Source organism: Varroa destructor, unplaced genomic scaffold, assembly GCF_002443255.2.
Source record: "Varroa destructor unplaced genomic scaffold, Vdes_3.0 BEIS01000004.1, whole genome shotgun sequence".
Taxonomy (NCBI): domain Eukaryota; kingdom Metazoa; phylum Arthropoda; class Arachnida; order Mesostigmata; family Varroidae; genus Varroa; species Varroa destructor.
Window position 1 is genome coordinate 4807197 of NW_019211457.1, and position 19805 is coordinate 4827001.

The 19805-nt window shown below is 42.1% G+C and overlaps 1 protein-coding gene and 1 long non-coding RNA gene across 5 annotated transcripts in view; one reads left to right on the top strand and one right to left on the bottom strand.

The window, feature by feature from the left end:
- LOC147755760 (uncharacterized) overlaps positions 1-10557 on the bottom strand; it is a 14290-nt gene extending 3733 nt beyond the window's left edge. Inside the window, exons 1-4 of one of the 3 annotated variants that reach the window (XR_015326021.1) lie at positions 9852-10557; positions 4530-4633; positions 2825-2946; positions 143-2165 (exon numbers count right to left, since the gene is read on the bottom strand). This is a non-coding gene — a long non-coding RNA (uncharacterized LOC147755760). Of the gene's footprint in view, positions 1-142; positions 2166-2824; positions 2947-3716; positions 4032-4529; positions 4634-9851 lie in introns of those variants that run through there. The other 2 variants (XR_015326020.1, XR_015326019.1) reach the window with 2 other exon arrangements.
- The window catches only part of LOC111248829 (uncharacterized), a 249211-nt gene extending 229412 nt beyond the window's left edge, over positions 1-19799 (top strand). For both annotated transcript variants that reach the window (XM_086986494.1, XM_086986495.1), the window contains 2 exons: positions 12859-13164; positions 13502-19799. In XM_086986494.1, coding sequence (XP_086842620.1) covers positions 12859-13164; positions 13502-13777 — 582 coding nt within the window. In that variant the 3' untranslated portion in view covers positions 13778-19799. The remainder of the gene's footprint in view (positions 1-12858; positions 13165-13501) is intronic.
- The last annotated feature ends 6 nt before the right edge of the window (positions 19800-19805 follow it).

Sequence of the window (19805 nt, forward strand, 5' to 3'; positions counted from 1 at the left end):
ATATATTTTTTTTTTTTTTTTCTCAAAATAGCTTATATTTCAATCTGCTAAGATCGAAACCTGTGTAACTGTTCATTAGAGAATTAAAAAGACCAAGCCTATCGTGAGATAACCTTGACTTCTTCGATGATCGACACATAATTCCAATTGCTCTCCGTCATGCACTCGTACATCAAAGATCGCTCAGAAACGGCTCGAAAATAGTGATATTTATATCTACTGGTTTCTACCCCAATCTCTGATACTGTATGCTTTTATCGTAAGTCTTAGGTGACCACAACCTATAGACACGTTCTTATATGAACCGGTAGGGGATTCGGGGTTATATGGGTCAAAATTTGCCTGGTTTTGTCGTTGAAAGTATTTGGTGTTACACGAAAAATATACTAGTGTATCCGTTAAAGAATCCCTTTTTATGCAGCCTAAATTGGTTCACTGTAATTAATTAATTTCCAAGAAAGTATCGACTTAAAATATTTACACCTTTAACTCGTATAGCCTGACAAGGTAAGATCATATGACCCAGGGATAGGTCTACAGAGGCCAGTAATAATTTCATGCGAAGAAATTAGTCATCTGATAAAGTTAAAGAATAAACGTTTTTGATCCTAGTAAGAGGACCCATCTTTTAAATTTGGTAAATATACCTAGTGACATGCATTGCACAAAGTTTATGGTCCTTGTAGATCTCAAAAATTCTGAAAGTTTGATAGCGTTAAGATCCGAAATCAGCCTAGCTGAAAAACGGAGCGGCCTATGTGGCTCCTATCCCACCTTATCTTTTCCTACATATAAATCCCTTATATACAGACAAGGTAACACGAAAGCCAAGGGCAAACTTCAAAGACATTCGCTCTATCTCTGCACTATTGCACTCTGCAACTTTATGAATCCGCTGTGTCCTCACACCTCCATCACACTTGCGTAGTCTGTGTGAGCACCACTATAGGCGAAAGCAGGCTTCCGCCTTTTTTAGGTCCGTCGGTTTTGGCACACGAAAACGATTCTCACGTTCTTCGTTGTCTTTTTTGCCTCTTATTCGTCTCCCATTTTTGTTAGGTGCCTTGAGATACCGGCATCAGAGAGATATGTTTTTTCTGAAGCCTTCCACTCTACTGAGCTGTAAGGCAAAAGGCTGCAACGGCACCAGTACCCTGTTCTAAGAGTGCCTGATCTGACGCCGCGTTGTTTTACATCTTACTGACTCAGGCCAATCGCAATGGCGCTGTTCTGTTTCTCTAGCTATGGCTGATAGCAGCTATCTGCCACTAATGCTTGTCAGAAGTTGGATTCTCGTGGACTGTTGCAACAGTTCTTCCCGCTCGCTTCCAGCTAAATGTTTAGTTTCGATCCATGGTTTTTTCGCTTTACCTTTCTTTTCGTGTGACACTCGTTGTATTAGTGGTCAAAGGCTTTTCTTCTACTTTTTTTTGGTTAGACCTTACCGTTTAATAAAACTTATGCAAACTTTTTCTTGGCGAACGTGGTCTTCGCGGTTATTTTAAAGGGAAAAAAATGCCAGCAAAAAAAAAGGGAGCCATGCTTCTCTCCATGCTTTCAACGCAGTGCCGCTGCATACACTCAAAAAGGTGTTCTTTGTTATCCGGAAAGTGGTATTGAAGAAAGACCGTTAGGGGTGTCACTAGTCCCGTAGAGGACCCTCTGCGTGAGAATAGACGTCAGCGAAGGTATAAGAGCTTTGAAGAGAAACGAAGAAACGTTCACTTTGTTATGCGGCCACTAACGTCCCAGAGCACATTCAGCTTCTTCTTACAGGATTTATTTTAAGGCAAAAAACGAGGACGAAGAAGACTCCGGGCAGTGGTAAGCTTAGAGCCAGTCGAAGGTGTTCCTTAAGTCCATATTGAAAGTGCAGGAAGGCGGCGAAGGATACGGCGGTAGAGACTGCGCCGATGGGCCCTTACGGCGTAAGAGATGCATAATTAATCGCGGAGCACACCTAGAGTGTTTCTTGTGGACACAGCTATAATTTCTATCGTTGTCTCTTCTGTTTGATCTTTTGATGTACGGGCCGATACGTGCTCCAATATTAAATCGACAGAGGTGATCCACCCGGACATACTGCCACTTGACATAGGGTATATCAGCCAAAATGTACATATTTGCATAAATTGATCTTGCGAGGTACATCCATAAAAAATGTCCTGAAGTTCATACACAGAACGATACGTTAGGATACAGGACTGAAACGACTTCTTACAAGTTTGCTTTTGCACTATATTATAACTAGTAAAAGTACCGGTTTGTATTGTTTAGTGTTTTTCTGTACTTTTAACAGGTCCACTAAATTCTATGTAACAGCAATTTGAGAACCGTCAAGGCGTCCGAGTTTTACGGTCATTAGTAGATGACGTTCGAGGCATTACTTAGAAAAGCCGAAGTAAATGGCAAAAAAAACACGATAGCAATGTTAAAAATATACATACACCATTGGCTGAGTCGATAAGAAACTGACTACAAACGTACACAGAAAAGGCTTAACCAGTGGAGCGAACGGAGGGAACGAAGCGATAGACAAGATATGAGGTCGGACAAGAGGCGGCGACGGCTGCGGCGGCTACAGTGACAAGAGCTTCTGGATTGGACTTGGTCAAGTTACCTCAAGTATAGAAATCCGCATTTACAGAGTTCGGGAATTGCTGCAACCCCTCACAAGAACGATTCCGTGGAATCTTAAAAATCCCATTCATATGCATGAAGTAGGTGCACATGAACATATGCAGGCGACCCAAATCTGTCACTATATGATTGCTTTAGCTGTACACTAGCTAGTTAGATAAGCAAGTAAGCAGTCACGACTCACCGTGCCCCAAGACGCACCAACATAGCTGGTCACGAATTCACAGCGTACTTCCAAATGACAGCCATGCGTGGCAGAGGAACCCGCCCTTCATATGCCATCAAGCGTTGATGGCGGTGAAGCTCCTGGAAACGGTGCTTTACGTAAGTAACGCAATAGAAAAAAAGTGCACACATAGAAGTGGGCAGGGGTCAAGTAAGAAATAGAGAACAAGACGAGCGATATGGAAATACAGTAACGCAAAAACAAAATGATGCGTTTAAATTCAAACAGGATCTATACCTTTCTGAATAGTTAATTTGTCTGGTGTGGTTATTGTTCTAACATTGCGAAATAACCTAACAATGATTTTCATCTAAACAACTACGACTACTGCCGTTGTATTGAACAGTAAGATTTTAGACAGCTTCTACGAAAGCTCTACGGACATTCTTATCCTTTTCTCGAGTAGAAAAGGAATAAAGAGCAGAGAATGCGACCTATGGCACTGATTCTTCCCCAGCGCTCGTTCGAATATGGCAAGGACAGTTATTATTAATTTTTGGTGGTGCATGGCTGTCGCCACTGTGTCGCCAATTCGCTATGAAATTAACGGTAAACGGTTATGACCCTGGAACTTTTTTTGTCTCAACGATCATTTGTATTTTTTTTCCAGCGTAACCAACGTTCATTGTATGTACGATCTACAATAGTGTAATGTTCGTATATGCGTCCGTATAATTATTTCTTTATATCTTCAAACGTGGCGGAAATTTCGATGCAGTCGCAAGCTTGGTTTGCTGGTGGTTAAAGCAGTTTATTGGTTGATGAAGTTTGTCTCAACTGTTAGCTTATCCATGGAAGTTCCAGAGTACCGGGAAAGATTTAAGAAAACTTAGCGTTTTCAGATCCTTACTAATTCACAGGAACACATGGACGACGGAAGCACAAATGTCACTATTCATTCATGTGAAACTTAGACTTGACGTCCTTTCATTCGACAACCATTGCGTTGGGCATTGAGATCACAACCAGTATTTCTCTCGATTCGCTTTCTTTTTTATCACTTGTGTCTTTTTACGAGAGGTTTACTGTGTGACAAAGTTAATCGGGCTAGCGGCTAGTATAATCTAAAATGAACTTCATCAGGTTCTAGGATGCCGGATGGCTTCACGTCAGAACTAAGAATGGCTAAGTAGCAAAGGGCACGCTGTCTATGATCAAATAGCCAGCGAGCTCTATACGTCGATAGGTAAAGGGGACATTCATTTGAGTATTTGATATAGGAGGATGGGCGGTAGATTGTGCGAGTCAGCGATGGAGAAAAGACAGAACGGTTGTTAGTCTAAGAAGGGAGCATAAAGAGAAAGAACAAGCGCAGTAGTTACTCCGCCGTAATGTTGTCTGCTCCTTCTTACTAGAAGAATAGGAAAAATCAAGATTGGTACACACATTTTGTCAAAGAAAACGTTCGAGGACGTTCTGAAGCTACTAGCTGGAACGCGGTAACGATGGCTAGAATCGCTTCCATCGTTCCAAAGGAACCTTGCAAGAAGTATTATTGTCACCTGCGATTTTGTCAAAATGGTAAACTACAATCTGTAAGTAATAAATGTTTGTGTTCGCCAATGTCCGGACTAGAAAAAGTATAGGGGGAAGATGGCAGTGTACTACAACATTAAGCCACATAGGACGTCCCTTAGGATATAGTACGTTGAGAAATACTGACGTTTTTACAGGGGTAACACGATGCATGGCAGCAAACTTGCTTGCGTGTTTAAGCAGACATCAGCTCGCACAGCGTACGCAACGAAGATTGCAGTCGGCCACAAACTGTAAAGACGAATATAGAAAAAAGAAGAAGTTTCAAAGGAGAATGAAAACGACACAGACGAAAGCTGTAAAAAAAATTTACTAACACCATAAACACGACTCGATGCAGGCGCTGACTAAGTTCACGTTGGAGTGGCATGGCATGATAGCAGCAAGAAATCCCTATAAAGGAGGGATGTGGAAAATATGGCGAATGCTGGAGCAAGGGCCCATAAGAGACCTGAGCACGAACTAAAAGCAAATGTTGTATATAGCTAGGCGGTACTAAAGATTCTGATTACGGACGGATGGTAAGGACGCATAGTAGGACACACAATTCTGCCGTTGTCATAGCTTCACCGTAAAAAATCGAAAAAATGAAAGAAATAATCGAAGATGAGGTAGAGCTGATTGACGAAGACACAGACTGGTCATAAAGGTCAAGTTTCCGTATATACAAGCTCAATCAGTCTGCGTTCATAAATGCGGATGAACGCACATGGATGCATTTCTGAAGATAAAGGAACTATGGGGCGCGTAAAGTGTTAAACATCCTTGACTAGACAGATTACCTTAGAAAATGTCAGCTTTTTATGTAAGTGCTGCCGACTCGTACCGTGAGCCTTTTCAGTAAATTTTCCCACGGGGTGTTCGTCATGTAACGAAACGCATTTATGCACTTTAGTCTAGTCGCAAATTCTGATTATTACGCATGCGTCCTGATATTGTCAATACAAAGAACCATGTACTGATAGTAACCCTAGTACTTACACATATTTGGTCTAGAAGGTAGGTTAACAATTCTTCAAAGCACAAAGTGGAATTTCGTAAGTTCCGCTTTATGTCTGCTTTATATCATCCAAGTGCGGACAGCTCCTACGATTTGTACTACTGAATATAGACTGCGTTTTTTCTCTTAAGGAGATAATATGCCATCTGAATTCTCTAGTGCTCCAAGCTTACGGAAATGATGAACTAAAGATAAAACTAAAAAAAAAAACAGGACAGAAACGCCAGACAACCTGTTTAACAAACGACTACGCATTTCTTTTTTTTAAAAAATATGAATGGTTAAGCTAACATAAAATTGGCAATCCCCCCTTAATTAAGTCCTATACGTCCCAGTATGTCCACAAATGTGTTTCCAGTCACTGCGACTTGTTCATATAACACAATAAGGAAAGAAATGAAGCATGCTCTTGTCAAAAATTGAGCCACCGTATAAAACACAAGGTCTTTGTCAATAATACAAAAAATAGTGCCCCTATTAAGCAACACACTCGTAATCAACTCGAACTAATAAAAAGCTTTCTTCAGTATAAACCTAATAAAAGCAAATTTACCACTCAATTCCGGAGTTTGAGTTTCTTGTTGGAAGTTTTCCCTACGTTCCACGTTCTAGTTCTCTACGTTAAGAGTTTTTACAATTTTTGACTTACAATTTTTCAAAAACGAGGCAAAAGAGGTACCAGTCAGCACCAGTAGAATTGATACCTCTATAACGGCAATTGTTCGAAAAAATGGTAATTTCTCTAATTTTCCCGTATCGTCCATAAAGGTTTAGCGGAATAGGAAGCAGTAATGTTTTTTAATCACGGAGACGAATACTGCCATATCAAAGGCTGTGTGTTCATAAGGCCGAAATCAAGCAGCACAACTTATCCAGCTGTATAAAAATATACACAGAAAATTATTACGAAGGAAGTTCGTGTTCGGCGCACGCGCTATAACATGCTTTGATATTTTATTTAATTGCACTGAACTGCCATCCATATAGGGGCTAAGAGAGAATCACTTACTTCGGTTGTATTTATTGATGATTTCTATCAAGTTCCAGGTACTGGTGGGCCTTCGAGGGCATTTCTTAGCCTCCAATCACTTACATATCGTCCTGATGCACTACTCGATAACACTGTGGACCTTCAAAAGTACTTTTCTGCTCTAGCATTCCTTACACCTACAATTTTTATTATACAGATTGTATTGTAGTCTCGCCTGTATTGGTCCTTATTAGTCATATCCTAATTAGCTATACATTGTTCAAACAATAAAAGGAATTTAGCGAATTGAAAACAATTTGCTAAATAAATTTTTCTCTATCATTTCTTTTGGATTAGTTTCTCGTCTGTGGCTCGCTTTTGGCATGCTTAGGAAGTCAAATAGTAGATACCCGAGATATCAATGGAGGAGAGGAAAGGAAAAGGGGTGAAGGGGGATTGAGAGGTGTCGGTTGAAACTTCCCCATTCTTCTTAGCACCTTGTTCTTCGCCGTGTAGGGAAGGCTTTCCTTAACAGATTCTGATCGTCCAACAGGTAGGTTTTAAGTTATCGGTAATAATCCAAAGGTAAGAAAGCTATCTCCGGCTGCCCGTCCTTTACGGTGAAAAGAACCCCTCTTCAGTTCAGCATACAAAAGTATCAATTGCTTTACCTTATAGCTGGCTGGCTTCTTCGCCCGTTGTCCTTGCCTCACAGACGTGTGACATAACTGTTTATGCGGATCGTCCTTGCAAACTACCCCACTTATCATTTTTGCGTTTTCGCTTTCTTTTCTTCTCACCTTATTTCAATGACATCATCTTCACCATTATATGTTTGATCCGTTTGACCGGTGAAACCTCCAGAAACGCTCGTCATGATGGCTAGCCAACAGGTTTCCGGCTGTCAGTTTTTGCTACAATGTAGCATGCTACAACGAATTTGCATTTTGATCAGGCCTTACCCATTTGAGCAAGAAGCTTTTTTGATTAGGTAACCGGTAAAAGAGGAAAGTTGCACACAGAGAGGCCAATAATGCCATTTTATGAGCTGGAATGGAAAAAAAAATAATTTTTGCTTGAGATAGTCTTTTTCAGAAAAAGATTGGCTTGTAATTTCTATAATGCTGTAGGACAATATTTCCCACACAGCGAGATGCGTTTTGTCTGTGAAAGCTAGTCGATCTCAAATTGTGTCTGCAATAATATTATAGCTTAGTACTCTGACAGGCCGAATTTTAAGCCCTTTGTAGCCAATAGTAAAAAAACTTCTCGGGTGGTTGCTCATGCAAACGTAAAAACAATCGTTACATATATATATATATATATATATAGCCTTAAATGAGCTCGGCGGATATCAACAAGTATATCCTTTGTGTAAATTAAGTTATATGCATATACAAAACAAATCCTGTGCATTTACTATGTAGTGGCGAAATTTAATAGTTTTTTTTTTGCATGGCATATACCATGTACACACGGCTAAAGCATCGTACCCAGGTATATTGATTGTAAATAGATACCGTTTGTATGTACATTGTCTTGTAGTGGCCTTTTACTTCTGCGCTAATTACAAAGCTGGGTAGTAAAAATTGGCTCGGGTTAGGCTCAATTGACGCGCCTTAAGTATAATATTAAATTACAAAGATTAGATAAGCAACATATGCAGACACCTCTTTTACCAATTTAAACTCGGCTTCAACTACCGCAAAGCGCCATTATCCAAAGCCTTTTTGTAGGACAATTCGCCTGCTTTAGCTCTAGCATGGTGAGATATCTGTTCTCGTGTCAAACATTCCTCAGCAAAAAGACGGCCTAACATGGTGCTACCAAAGGTTGGTGAAACTATGCAGTTGGGTTTAGCGCTGTTGGCCGATGCAAAAGGCTGGTTAACTCGCGCTAGGCTGAAAGGTAAAGGATTGTATATCACAGTTACCATACACCATTCAAAGTGGAGGTAACGGGCGACATGACGGCTCGCTCCTATACTTTGCTAGCAAATACCAGGTAATCTGCCTGTCCTCTCTTTGTACAACAGGCAGGCATTCACGGGCTTCGCGGTGCCTTAATGACTATTATCATAAATAAACACACTTTTTGTTTTGCATGTTTACTTATGGACGTAAAGCAAACGTCGCGCTCAAAAACTTTTCTATAAATGTAGGTAATAAACACGACTAAAGCGGCCAGAACGCGAACGTCGCGGATTTCGTGTCAGGTTAGCAATATTTGGTTCGTCGCACGTTGGCATTAGGAGAGTAAGGAAATGATACTATTTCTTTTTTCGTAGAAGCGTAGTCTTCTTGAGTGTATAGCTGGGTTAGACTTATATAGAGCTCGGCCGGCTGCTGGCCAGTTTTGTCGCTACATCGTCGCTACGAGCGTATTTCCTACATCGATCTGCAACAGCGTTCACTCTAAAATGCTGGATTATACGCAACATATATTAATAGGAACACGTAACTTCGTAGGTCACCTATGTTCAAGGTTAACTACTATCGGCAACGAATTCGCTACTTTTCATTTAACCAAAGCTAAATAAAACCTTACACCTTTGTTACACAGAGGAAACAAGACTAGCACTTTTGTATTAAGCACAACGGAAAAGCTAGCTGCAGAAGGACCTTTTCATGGCCACATCGAATCCAGCTTTGTTTGCTTTTGTTGCCCCAAGCATTTTACTGCTATTGAAAGCTTCCACAGCATTCAGAAGCGTTAAAAGCTCCTGGTTTTCAGACTCCAAAAAGATCTGAGCTTATTTAGCAGTACGTTTCCAATTAAACCATCTGTTACTATGTTGAAATTCCATTATATCCGTGTAGAGGGACTAGATCAACAGATGTTTTTAACAAGGTTAATAACAGTGGTAAGAGTGGACTAGCGTTGGCAATAGAAATATTATATAAAATAGAACCATTATTATACTTTGTTAGAAATAAAGGTGTTTATAATTTGAGATAAAACTCAAGAGGTACATATTCACTTATCAACATAGTAAATTTTACTCTAAAACGGCCTCCAGTGCAATTAATGATTTGCCGCTGTTACCGCTTACAATTAAAAGAAATCAACAGGGTTTGCTGATAATATCGAAAGAAATTGTTTTGTGACATTCCATCCCTTCTTCACTCTTTCGGTTTATGCAACAAAATGCAGGATGCACTGGGGCACCGTGTCGCGAGTGAATGGACGCTTGCACATGTGTGGCTGAAAGTTTCAAATCTCTCTTCGAGCTTGTACTGCCATTACGACTATGTACGGTAAAGGCGCATCTTCATTTCGTCTTTTTAACAGGGGGTTCTTCTTCTACAAACGGGCGTGCCATGCAGCTCGGTGCCTTTTCATTCTAACTTTCACTTGACAAGAAAATTCATAGTGTCGACGATGACAGCAGACATTAGACGGGGAAAATGCCGCATAGTTAGAACAGAAAAAGGTTTAAGAGAGGCAAGGGAGAATAGGAACGCGGGGTGAAAACTTACTATTTGACACAAGGAAATGTTACGCGACTTCAACCCAGCTTGCGGTGACCGAACGGGATATTCTCGCGTCCAGAAAAAGGTTTTTCTAACACACCCCGTTTTTTGGAGAGGTTATCACTCATTCCGCTTTCGATCCCGTACCATGACGGATTCTCACACGACAGGCTCGGTGGGCAAAGGCATAAAGAAAAAAATGAAGGAAAGTCTGATCCAGTCTTTGCATCTTGCTTAGATCCGGTAATTGTCGCCCTTATTTATAATCAACGCGGTCTAACAGTGCCTTTCTCGTAAGACAAGGTCGCCAGCGGGATGGGTCCACCCTTCTGCCTCGGTGTGTGTATTCTCACGCTATTGAACTGACTTCATGCTTAACTGGCATATTTTCCTTCGGTCACTCTGCGTCTAGCTCAGTTGCGGCTGACTAGTCACCATTCTACGAGGCATACTAGTAGAATATGCTCCGTCGATCAGACTTCATTGTGAAGCTGATTTATTGACAAAGAAAACAAAGGGAACACTGACTCTGTCGGTTTCATCAATGCTCCAGTGCTGCTTTGCCTCTTGTCTTCGTTAAGAGTTTCTTCTGGCGTTCGGCGCACTCTGCGCTTCACACTCTCTCTTTTTAGACACTTCTTTCTCATTTCCGCTAACCAGCCAGTTGATGTAATTGTCGTCGGCATCACCGTTTCTTTCTCCTTGGCTTTCTTCTCGCATCTCGGCGGTCTACATAAAATTGGATACTCTTGAAGCTTTCTCCTCTCTGTTAATAGCATTGCTAAGCCATTAGAATTGGCGACTGGCCACGAACTAGGTCGTAAGCGTATAGTCTGCCTAGACTTCTAACTTGCTCTAACGTGTTGCACATCTGCTATCCTTTTCACAGGGTTCGTATCACTCCGTTGCTGGTGTCGTGTCCGTTGTTCGTTCTTTTTCCAGCGCTACCTCACTGCCAATGGCGACTGTCTTGTCCGAGTGCCGCTTTCACCGTCTGGTGGGTTCGTTTCTCCATAAAACAGACAACTATGTCTTTGTTGCCACTAGTGTCTGATGGAAGTGGTGATGTTTGCTATGACAAAGTGTAAACGCAGTGTGAACCTCCCTTAGACCTCTTTGATGTAGAATTTTTGCTTTGCGCAATATCGGTTATATAGAACACTCCGGCAGTGTTCGCCACCCACTGTTCGCTCTCTCGAACTTTGCTAGCACTAGCAGCAGTAGCACTCTCGTGTAGGGCATTCCTTCGAAGGGAAAAGACGGAAGACAGGAACACATAGCATTGCCAATAATGGCAGTCAAAGGCGTCTCCGTTTGACTAGTGCCATTCTAGCGTATCTGCTAGACAGAGGTAATATCGCTCCGTTCACGTTGGTTCACGATGGTTTTCATGTTTTTCTGGCAAGCCGTTTGTGTGCGCTAGGTATTTTATCCGCGGGCCGCGCCGGCAGCTCCCACCTGCTGCTGCTAAAACCGTTGCTACGTCAGCGGTTCCGACGTTTTCTGCAAAAGCGGTGGCCCATTACTAGCAGTACCGAAAGCCGAATTGAGTGAATGAGCTGGCGCTCGAGCCAGCCAGCCCTGTTTCCTATCGTTTTCATTAACCCCCCACCGGCCACTTTACGTATACCGCAGTATAGCCGAATCTAGTGTTTCCACTCGAGTCTGAATTGATTGGGTTTCTCCTACAACACCGCCCGTACGCACTTTCTTCCCGTCGGCCTATTGGGCCTTCTGTAGGGCAATGTGCGATAACCGAACGTGAATAAAAACAACGATAGCAGTTTCCTGTCGTAGCTTTTTGTTTCCTTTTAGCTCGTTCGGCTTGGTGCGCCAGATTAGCGGACTAATTGGTTGGTAAACACCTACGCGACGTGCGAATCCAATAGATCGTCGAAGAGCAACTACTGCTAACCATTAATTCAGTTTTATTTTAGCAATAACAGTAGCAGCAATGTGTGCTGAAAATATTTATCCTCCAGGAGCGCCAGCATAAAATGAATAAAGCGTCTTTATCAACAACTCACAAGCGTTTCAGGATCGGACCGACAGGCAATATACATGTTTACAGCTCTAAGCAAATCACAGAGATCGGGACAAAAAACCCGAAGATCTATCAATTTATTTCACCCATTTTCCTTAGGGTTTGTGTAAGGCATATTGGGACCATCGAAGATCGCCTAACACCAAGTCTATGGAAACAAACGCTGTTTTAATCCTGCCTCACCAAATTTGATCTTCGATTGCGAAAGAGGAAAGATCGCTTAATAAAGAGCAGTGTAAGGAACTGAAATCAAGGAACAGGAATAGACTTGAGAGAAGAAACACCAGCTACTTCCGAGGCAACGAAGCAGTTGAAATTGGAGTATCCCTAAGGGCCCAGGTAACACGTTGTTCCCCGAACTTCATGAGCAGTAACAAAGACCTTATCAACTCCGCCAGCGCTTCAAGGTCGTCAAGCCGCAAAAAGGAGTGCCTTGTGGTTGCTAGCTCTGAAATTGTTGCTCCGCCGCGCAAATTCAGCCTCACGGCACATAGCACGCCCATACGTTAGAAAGAAAAGCACAGATCTGAAAATGGCACCTGTTCGTAACAGGTAACGGTTTTCACTGTTGCAGACGTACAGCAATTACTCGACAACGAAGATATGCAAAACATACTCTACAAACTATACCCACCTGTGTCTGGTGTATCTATCGAACGATAAATTACTCTATAATTTATTTAATAACTCTAAAACACAGCTGATATTTTCATCAGCTGTGTCTTAGCGAGAATTAAGAGAGAGCGCCAAAAAAGTATAAAGGCAGGTACAAAAGTCGTAACTTTTTCTAGATCACACACAGATTTCTTCTTGAGTGAGCTCGCCCGTGCACACAGGGTTTCAACGATATGTTAATACCAAAATGGAGATCGGTGGAATTGCATTCCAGTAATCGCTTTCAGGTGACAAAAATTCTATAGACAGCCAAACAATGCTGAGCTAACCTCGGTATTTTCACTTATTTTACAGGCGGTAGCAGTGCCTTCAAATGGTGGTGGGACGGTTTCAGAAGCGGACGATGGTTCACAGACCAACGACTCCAACTCTTCTCCGCCACCTTCCCTCAATCAGCTGTTACATCATCGGCAATCGCAGCAACATCCCCCGCATCATCATCATCATCGGGAGCAGCAAGGAGTAGATCTCCCTTACCAAGGTCGCAGATGCTCCCTGAGCGACAGTCCGAAGTTGGCTCTAGCAGAACAAATGACGACGGCCGGGGGTGGTACAAACAACAACGCTGCATTGGTTGTCGCAAAACAGCGACGAACACAGGTGAGAAAGCGGGTTTCCAATTCTGACATTTATTAAACCGAATAAACATCGAAAATAAAAAGGACGAGCCCAGATAAGGTGCCAATGCTCCACGTCTAATACTCAGTACTCGAATCGTTGTATTTCGTTTACCGGAGTTACCTTAATTATCACAAATCAATTACACTGGTTTTCATTTAATTAAGACCAACAGAAAAGTAGTTATTCCCTATTTACTATCTGCTGTTTGCGTGACAGTGGGATAAGCGGCTTATCGTAACTAGATAAACGTGTTTGTAATTTACTTTTTTTTTCCATTGCTAGTTATCTTGCCATTGCTTTCTGTTTCATTTTACAGACGGAAGCTGAACGTAACCGCAAAAAGATTGCCAAAGCCCGGGAACGTCGGGCAACGATGATTCTCGGACTTATTATGGCAGCGTTCATTTTAGCTTGGCTTCCGTTCTTCCTGTTCTACGTCCTTGGCGCTCTCTGCGAGGCGTGTAAAGTTAACGAGACGCTATTTGCTGTCGCGTTCTGGCTTGGCTACTGCAATTCGGCGGTCAACCCCATCATATACACGATCTTCAATCGGGACTTCCGAAGAGCCTTTCGAAAGATCCTATTCAAATAGCCAGAATCGACAAGCTACATGCGGGAGAAATCATCAGTAGGGACTTCAGCAGTAACTACAACAACAACGTCCACAACAACAACAGGACAGGATTAAACCAGGCATCGGAGCATTAGCTAATTATTAGGCAACGATCTTCTTTCATGGAACCGGACTCGTAACCTTTACGAAGCATCTGTACCGACTGCAGAGGAATCAAGAAAAACGACTAATATACCGAAAAAAAACTCAGCAACGCCGCATGGCATGATTAATACAAATGTCTAGCTTCTAACCATCGCAATGCCCCGTTGCAAATAACTTGGCAAAAGTTCGCCAGTAGAAAACAAAAGACTGTCTTTTCTGAATGTCCGTGATGAACAGACATAGTTAAATAGGCTTTAATGGTGATAAAACATTGCTGGTACTAAAATTTTTTCAGCTAGAGATTTATTGATGAAAGCTGTTGTACTATAAGTCTCACATCAAAGATTCGAATTGCACGACGTATTTGTTAAATGCCTGCCACATCCCCTGTTATATACACTGAATAGGAATAAACCGAAAGTAACAAACAGTTATATACATTAAATAGCAGTAAAGGCTAAATGAAAAGTACTTCCTTTTTTTGAAAATGGCAAATGGGTCAAGCTGCAAATAGATATGCGAAATCTTCTTGTTTCGTGGTGGGAATCCCGTGCGTTTCCCATCACAAAATAAGAAACGCGAAATCGTTTGTCTGGGCAACATGATCTGCCCTGCGTCCATTTGTGGACAAACTGGACACCATCTCTGCTCTGGACATTACGGTTTGGATATACAAAAGACCAAGTAGTCGAAAACAACGGCGTCTGTTACCACGTTTATAGCCCTTACTTCTACTATGAGAATACTGTAGTTGTCTCGTAAGTCGACCGAACATAACGTGACATGGCATATCAATACTTTAATCACAACACAACGCGCATTACGTGGATATCCGCGTTCGTCACAATCCGCTGACCATCTCCAACAATTTGATTTGTTGTATCAGTTATTGGTGTGAAATATTTCCAGTAATCTGTATAATCGGTGCAAGATTTTTGCTCATTCAATCTAACATGCAAGCAATCGAAAACATCAAAGGACAATACGTAAAAATAGGCCAAACAAGAATAAGATAAAGTAAGATGTTAATTTGCCTTTATCCGATGTGCATACGGAATCGGCATCAGCCACACGGCGTACTGGAGTATTCGTTCATCGTAATATATTTAATGATAGTCTTATACATATCGAAACGCTTTTGGTGTTTCAGTGAAGATTCCAGGGTTGAACTTACTGCGTGACGATGTGTTTATTTTGATCACCGTACTTAGCTGTCTTATGAGCTTCCAATGTTCCAGAGAAAAAAAAATTAGTATCATGACATGTCTAATCAGTTCAATAATTAATCAGATATTGATCCATACCTGTTACTAGGTTTCGCCAGACGAAGGCGAACAAGTTGAACTTCACCCCTTTGAATACACCCGCCTTTCGAGACTAAAACGGAGAAAGAAGCATAACGCACATTTTATGAACTTTCGTCTAGTACGCCGTGACCCGTAGCACACGTTGGGTCATACCTAACTCAGTCGCGTAAAAAAGACGAGCAAGGAATAGGCCCCAGTACTACGTACGGTAGCTGTGTCTGACGTGTGCCGGTAGCCACGTAGGGTGCGCACCTTGACAACACAGCATAAAGGTTCAAGAAAATACTTAAGCTTTGCACATCGGTTATCCCGGTGGCTTGTCTTAGTTTTTCGTCCGTGCCAGTAACGCTGGTATAAAGCCCCCCGGACATAAAAACCTCATCTTGTTTTCGCGGCCCTAAAGGACCTGTCGGAGCAGAGCACTTGCAGCTATAACGATCCAAGTGATTTACACACGGGCAGGTATGAGAGTCGCTTAAAAGGAAACCAAATTTCAAAACTGCCCGCCAAGTAACGGAGCATGTTCTTCTCTCTCACGCTTTTTCTCTTGCAATATTTGTGTTTATTTTGGGACAGTACTTTTTTGACGGTTCATACTACGCTTCTGCATGCATAAGAGATTCGTTTGCCAGAACATTTGTACATGTACAAATGCAAAACAATGCAATCGTAGCAGCAGTATGAGACAAACGCGCTACAGTTGCTCCCTTTTTAAATTGTTCAAAATACACGGTGTAATTAGTCGCGTCATTTAAATCGCCCTGATAAGCTTACCAGTAAGAAAGTATGATGGATCCCTCCAGACACCACGCAATTATCTGTACGGTTTCGCTATAAAAGTGGGACAAATTGTTGGATCTCTTTTAAAAAAGACCTTCAGATGTTGACAAGTACACACGAACCTCATACCAGAGTACACAGATAAGGTAGAAATGATAAGAAACATACACGAAACAAACAAATAAAGGTTAAGAATTGAGAGCAGTACCGACATGACCAATGACTACACTGTGGCTATTACGGGCCGCGACAACCGCGGGGACTCGGAGGTTGGGGCAGTTGGGCAAACAAACCAGTTGGGACAAACTAGTGATGCGTGTGTGGGATATGGCATGTATAGATGCAAACGAAGTCCAACCAGCCGCAAACGTTGCAATTCGTCATGGCTGCTGGGGTAACGTGTTCTTCCAGCATTTGTGCACAAGAAACGCGACTAGCTAACCCATTGGGTTTCAGAGATACAGCGGTATGACGAGATGGTAAATTTGAAAGACGCGAGGAGCCCCTTGAACTTCATGAATGAGTTTAGCGACGACGAGCCCCTTTAACTTCATGAATGAGCTTAGCGACGACGAACCCCCGGGAACATCTGAAAAAGCGATATAGTATTTCCAAACTTTGTGTGAATGCATTAATAAGGATTCAGTATAATAACCCTGTAACTATATTCGGAGTTGCAGGGCTCCACGGCGACTGGATAACGATCCGTAAGAAAGACAGGTGATTGATATGATAAAACTCATGATGCTGACGGTGAAAGCAATGTAAAGATATTATGCTTAGCACATAACTACACGGATGATGATGATTATGATAATGAATATTCAAGTTTTAAAAAGCTGCCCACTTAGCTCAGGTAGAGCTCATATGGCTTTAAATTGGTTCCTCCGTAAAGAAGGAATGAGGCAGTCGCTGAGCCACCATAGCCTTTGGTTCAGCACCGTTTCTTTAGCGCGATTGTAAACCTCACGAAAAGAATGCTAAACATTCATCAAGTCTTGTAACCACCTGCAGAGATATTCCAAGGTGATGTAATTATTTAGTTCGCCATGTTTATGGTGATCTGCTCACTCTCGCGGATACGGTGGTGGCATTAATTAAAGAAAAACCTAAACCTAAACCTTAAGCATACTTTCCAGTGCCTATTACAGTGCAGATTTAATAATCCTCCAACGCAGCACACGTGGCATGTATCTATAAAACAACACGATATCCTAGATGATGGCGGTCACTACACATTAACGTGACACACACGGACCACATTCTACCGGCAACTAACCGCGCACAGCACCCTTAAAAATCTCTATATATAAACGGAACCGCATATGAACGGATAAACGGATACTGCACGGCTCACATCATTAACAAAGAAACCAAAAAAAAAAACGGGAAAATTAAATCTGAACAGATAGAAGGAATGATAAGCGAATCGATAATTGTGAGGGTGACAAAAGTAAAACAAGTTTTCTTACATATTTATCGCAACTCGATACGAGAGCTTTCCCTAAATTTTTAACTGAAATAAGTCAATTTTTGTGGTCAGAGATCCTCACATTAGCTGATCCCATCAAAGAAGGGACCATCTGTCGCTAATACGACTTTCAGTACTAGTACCATTCAGACGTAGTGTTACCGAGCGCCTGGCGCCGCCCAAGGAACTGTCCTGAAAAGGTAACGGGTCGGTGGATGCGGGCAGAAGTCGCTTTTCTTGCCAATCTTAAGCTCGGTAACGAAGCTGATGATGACCATAATGACGCGGTCAACAAAAATTTTGATTTCTATGAAGTCGCCAACGCCCAAGTATGTAGGCCGAGAACCGATATGGCGGCAACCATTTCAGTGACAGGTTCACCGACAGACTCCCGTTGCTCTGTCGCTAGCCGCATCCTCGTGACAACATTGCCTTGTTTTATCGTCTATCGTTTCACTCTTGAGCGATTATTCTGTCCGGTGGTTAAGTGTGTTACCCATGCAAATACGGGCGATGCCTGCCGCAGGTAGAAGCGGTTATTGCGCCCAGCGTTGAATACACATAGGAGACGCATTTATGCACCACGATGCGTTGCATCGCGTCACATAACACAGACTTGATACATGAATAGACCCACACACACCCACATATACATATATATATATGGATACTTGTATATCGAAAGCAAAGGTCACGTAGGCATAGATCATCGGCTTTGCACAACGAATCACAACTATCAAGCAGACGATGTTACGACGGCTTCGAGGCAACAGCAGCACTTGGTGCTGAAGTCACCGCCTATTCTGCTGTTGTACTCAGCATTAAAGCAAACAACATTAAGCGTGGCCATAATTGCATGTTGAGCCCAGGTCCCGGTACCGCTGATGACGACACGGAAAGATAACCGTTGAAACGTTAGTAATCTGTAACAGCCATAATAAAAGCGGTGGTGTCATAGGCAGAGGTGCTCAGCGGCGCAAGCTGCTGCTAGTCGTATTCGAGTGAGGGATCGGACAGGATGAATTAGATAGGCACACGTCGATCAGGGTAAAAACGACGCTGTCTGAGAATTTCTAGGCAAGGTCAAGGACAAAGAGGAGACAATACGCAACAGACGCTAACACTGCGAAGGATCTTCAGGTTGTTTCATGGCCAAATATGTATAACGGACACAGGTGGATGACGACGACTCGCAGGCAGATCATAAATAAGTGTAGCATTAATAGACAAAAACCCAATCATAACATAACCGTAACGAACGAATTACAAAGGAATAATAACAGAAAATGGAACTGCTCAATTAGCTTATCGAATATAAATGGGCGCATCAGTCGTTGCATTTATCTGTCAATTTCTGATTAATCAAAATACTCGTGAAGAATCACTCAGTTTCGTCGAGTAACCCCGACAGACGTTACGATTAGAAGAGCGATAAATTGTTGCCTATGATTGGAAGGAACGCACTTACGCCGAAAATCAACATCGAGTATGCCGCCCGTCAAACGGCCATTATAGGTAAAGCAGTGACGCCGTAACGGATATCTTCGAAAAATTTAAAACCCTCAGCGTCTTTTCAGATGAATAAAAACACCCAATGCAAGCAAAAACTGTCTGAAAGGAATAATAACATTAGAAGTATAACTGCTTTTACTCGCTTCGAAGATGGCGCCGGTTGCAGGTAATTTAAATGGTGGCCACATCTCTAACTACAAACAAACGAAAAGCACATAAATGAACTATTCGATTATGCAGCTTGCATGTACAAAAAACCTTCATGTTTTTCCATCTGTTCCGTGTCACTAATTAACAAGGCATACAAAATGGGTGCACAATTCCCCCTATCAAATTTGGGTTATAAAGGCGATAGTTAAACGAGTTCAGTTTCCAGTTTCCGAGCCCCGTTTCCCCAAGTACTCATTTCTTCCTTTAGTCAAATGCAGAATAGCAGACAGACGGCGTAAACGAACTGCAACGGCACAAGTAGAAAATCCCATACAGTTGCCGAGCATATAGTAGCTGTGATTGTATAATAGACATCGTTGATTTACTTGTTGTCGTAACGTTATTAATTATAGCCTACATCTACGTTGAAAGTGAAACTCAGCCGAAACATTAGGGTTTTGAATTATCGCATCAACGGAAAGAGCTCCTGCCTATATGATCAATAGGAAAACGCGTATGTCCGTTAGACGTAAACCACCGTCTATCTCTATTGGCCATAGCAAATCAATATGGCAAAATTTGGAACAATGCCGAGTTTGTACCTCAAGATGAGTTACAACGTTACGCAATGAATACGTTCGGGTTATGTGGTGAGTTACCCACTCGATGAAATTTCTTTAAC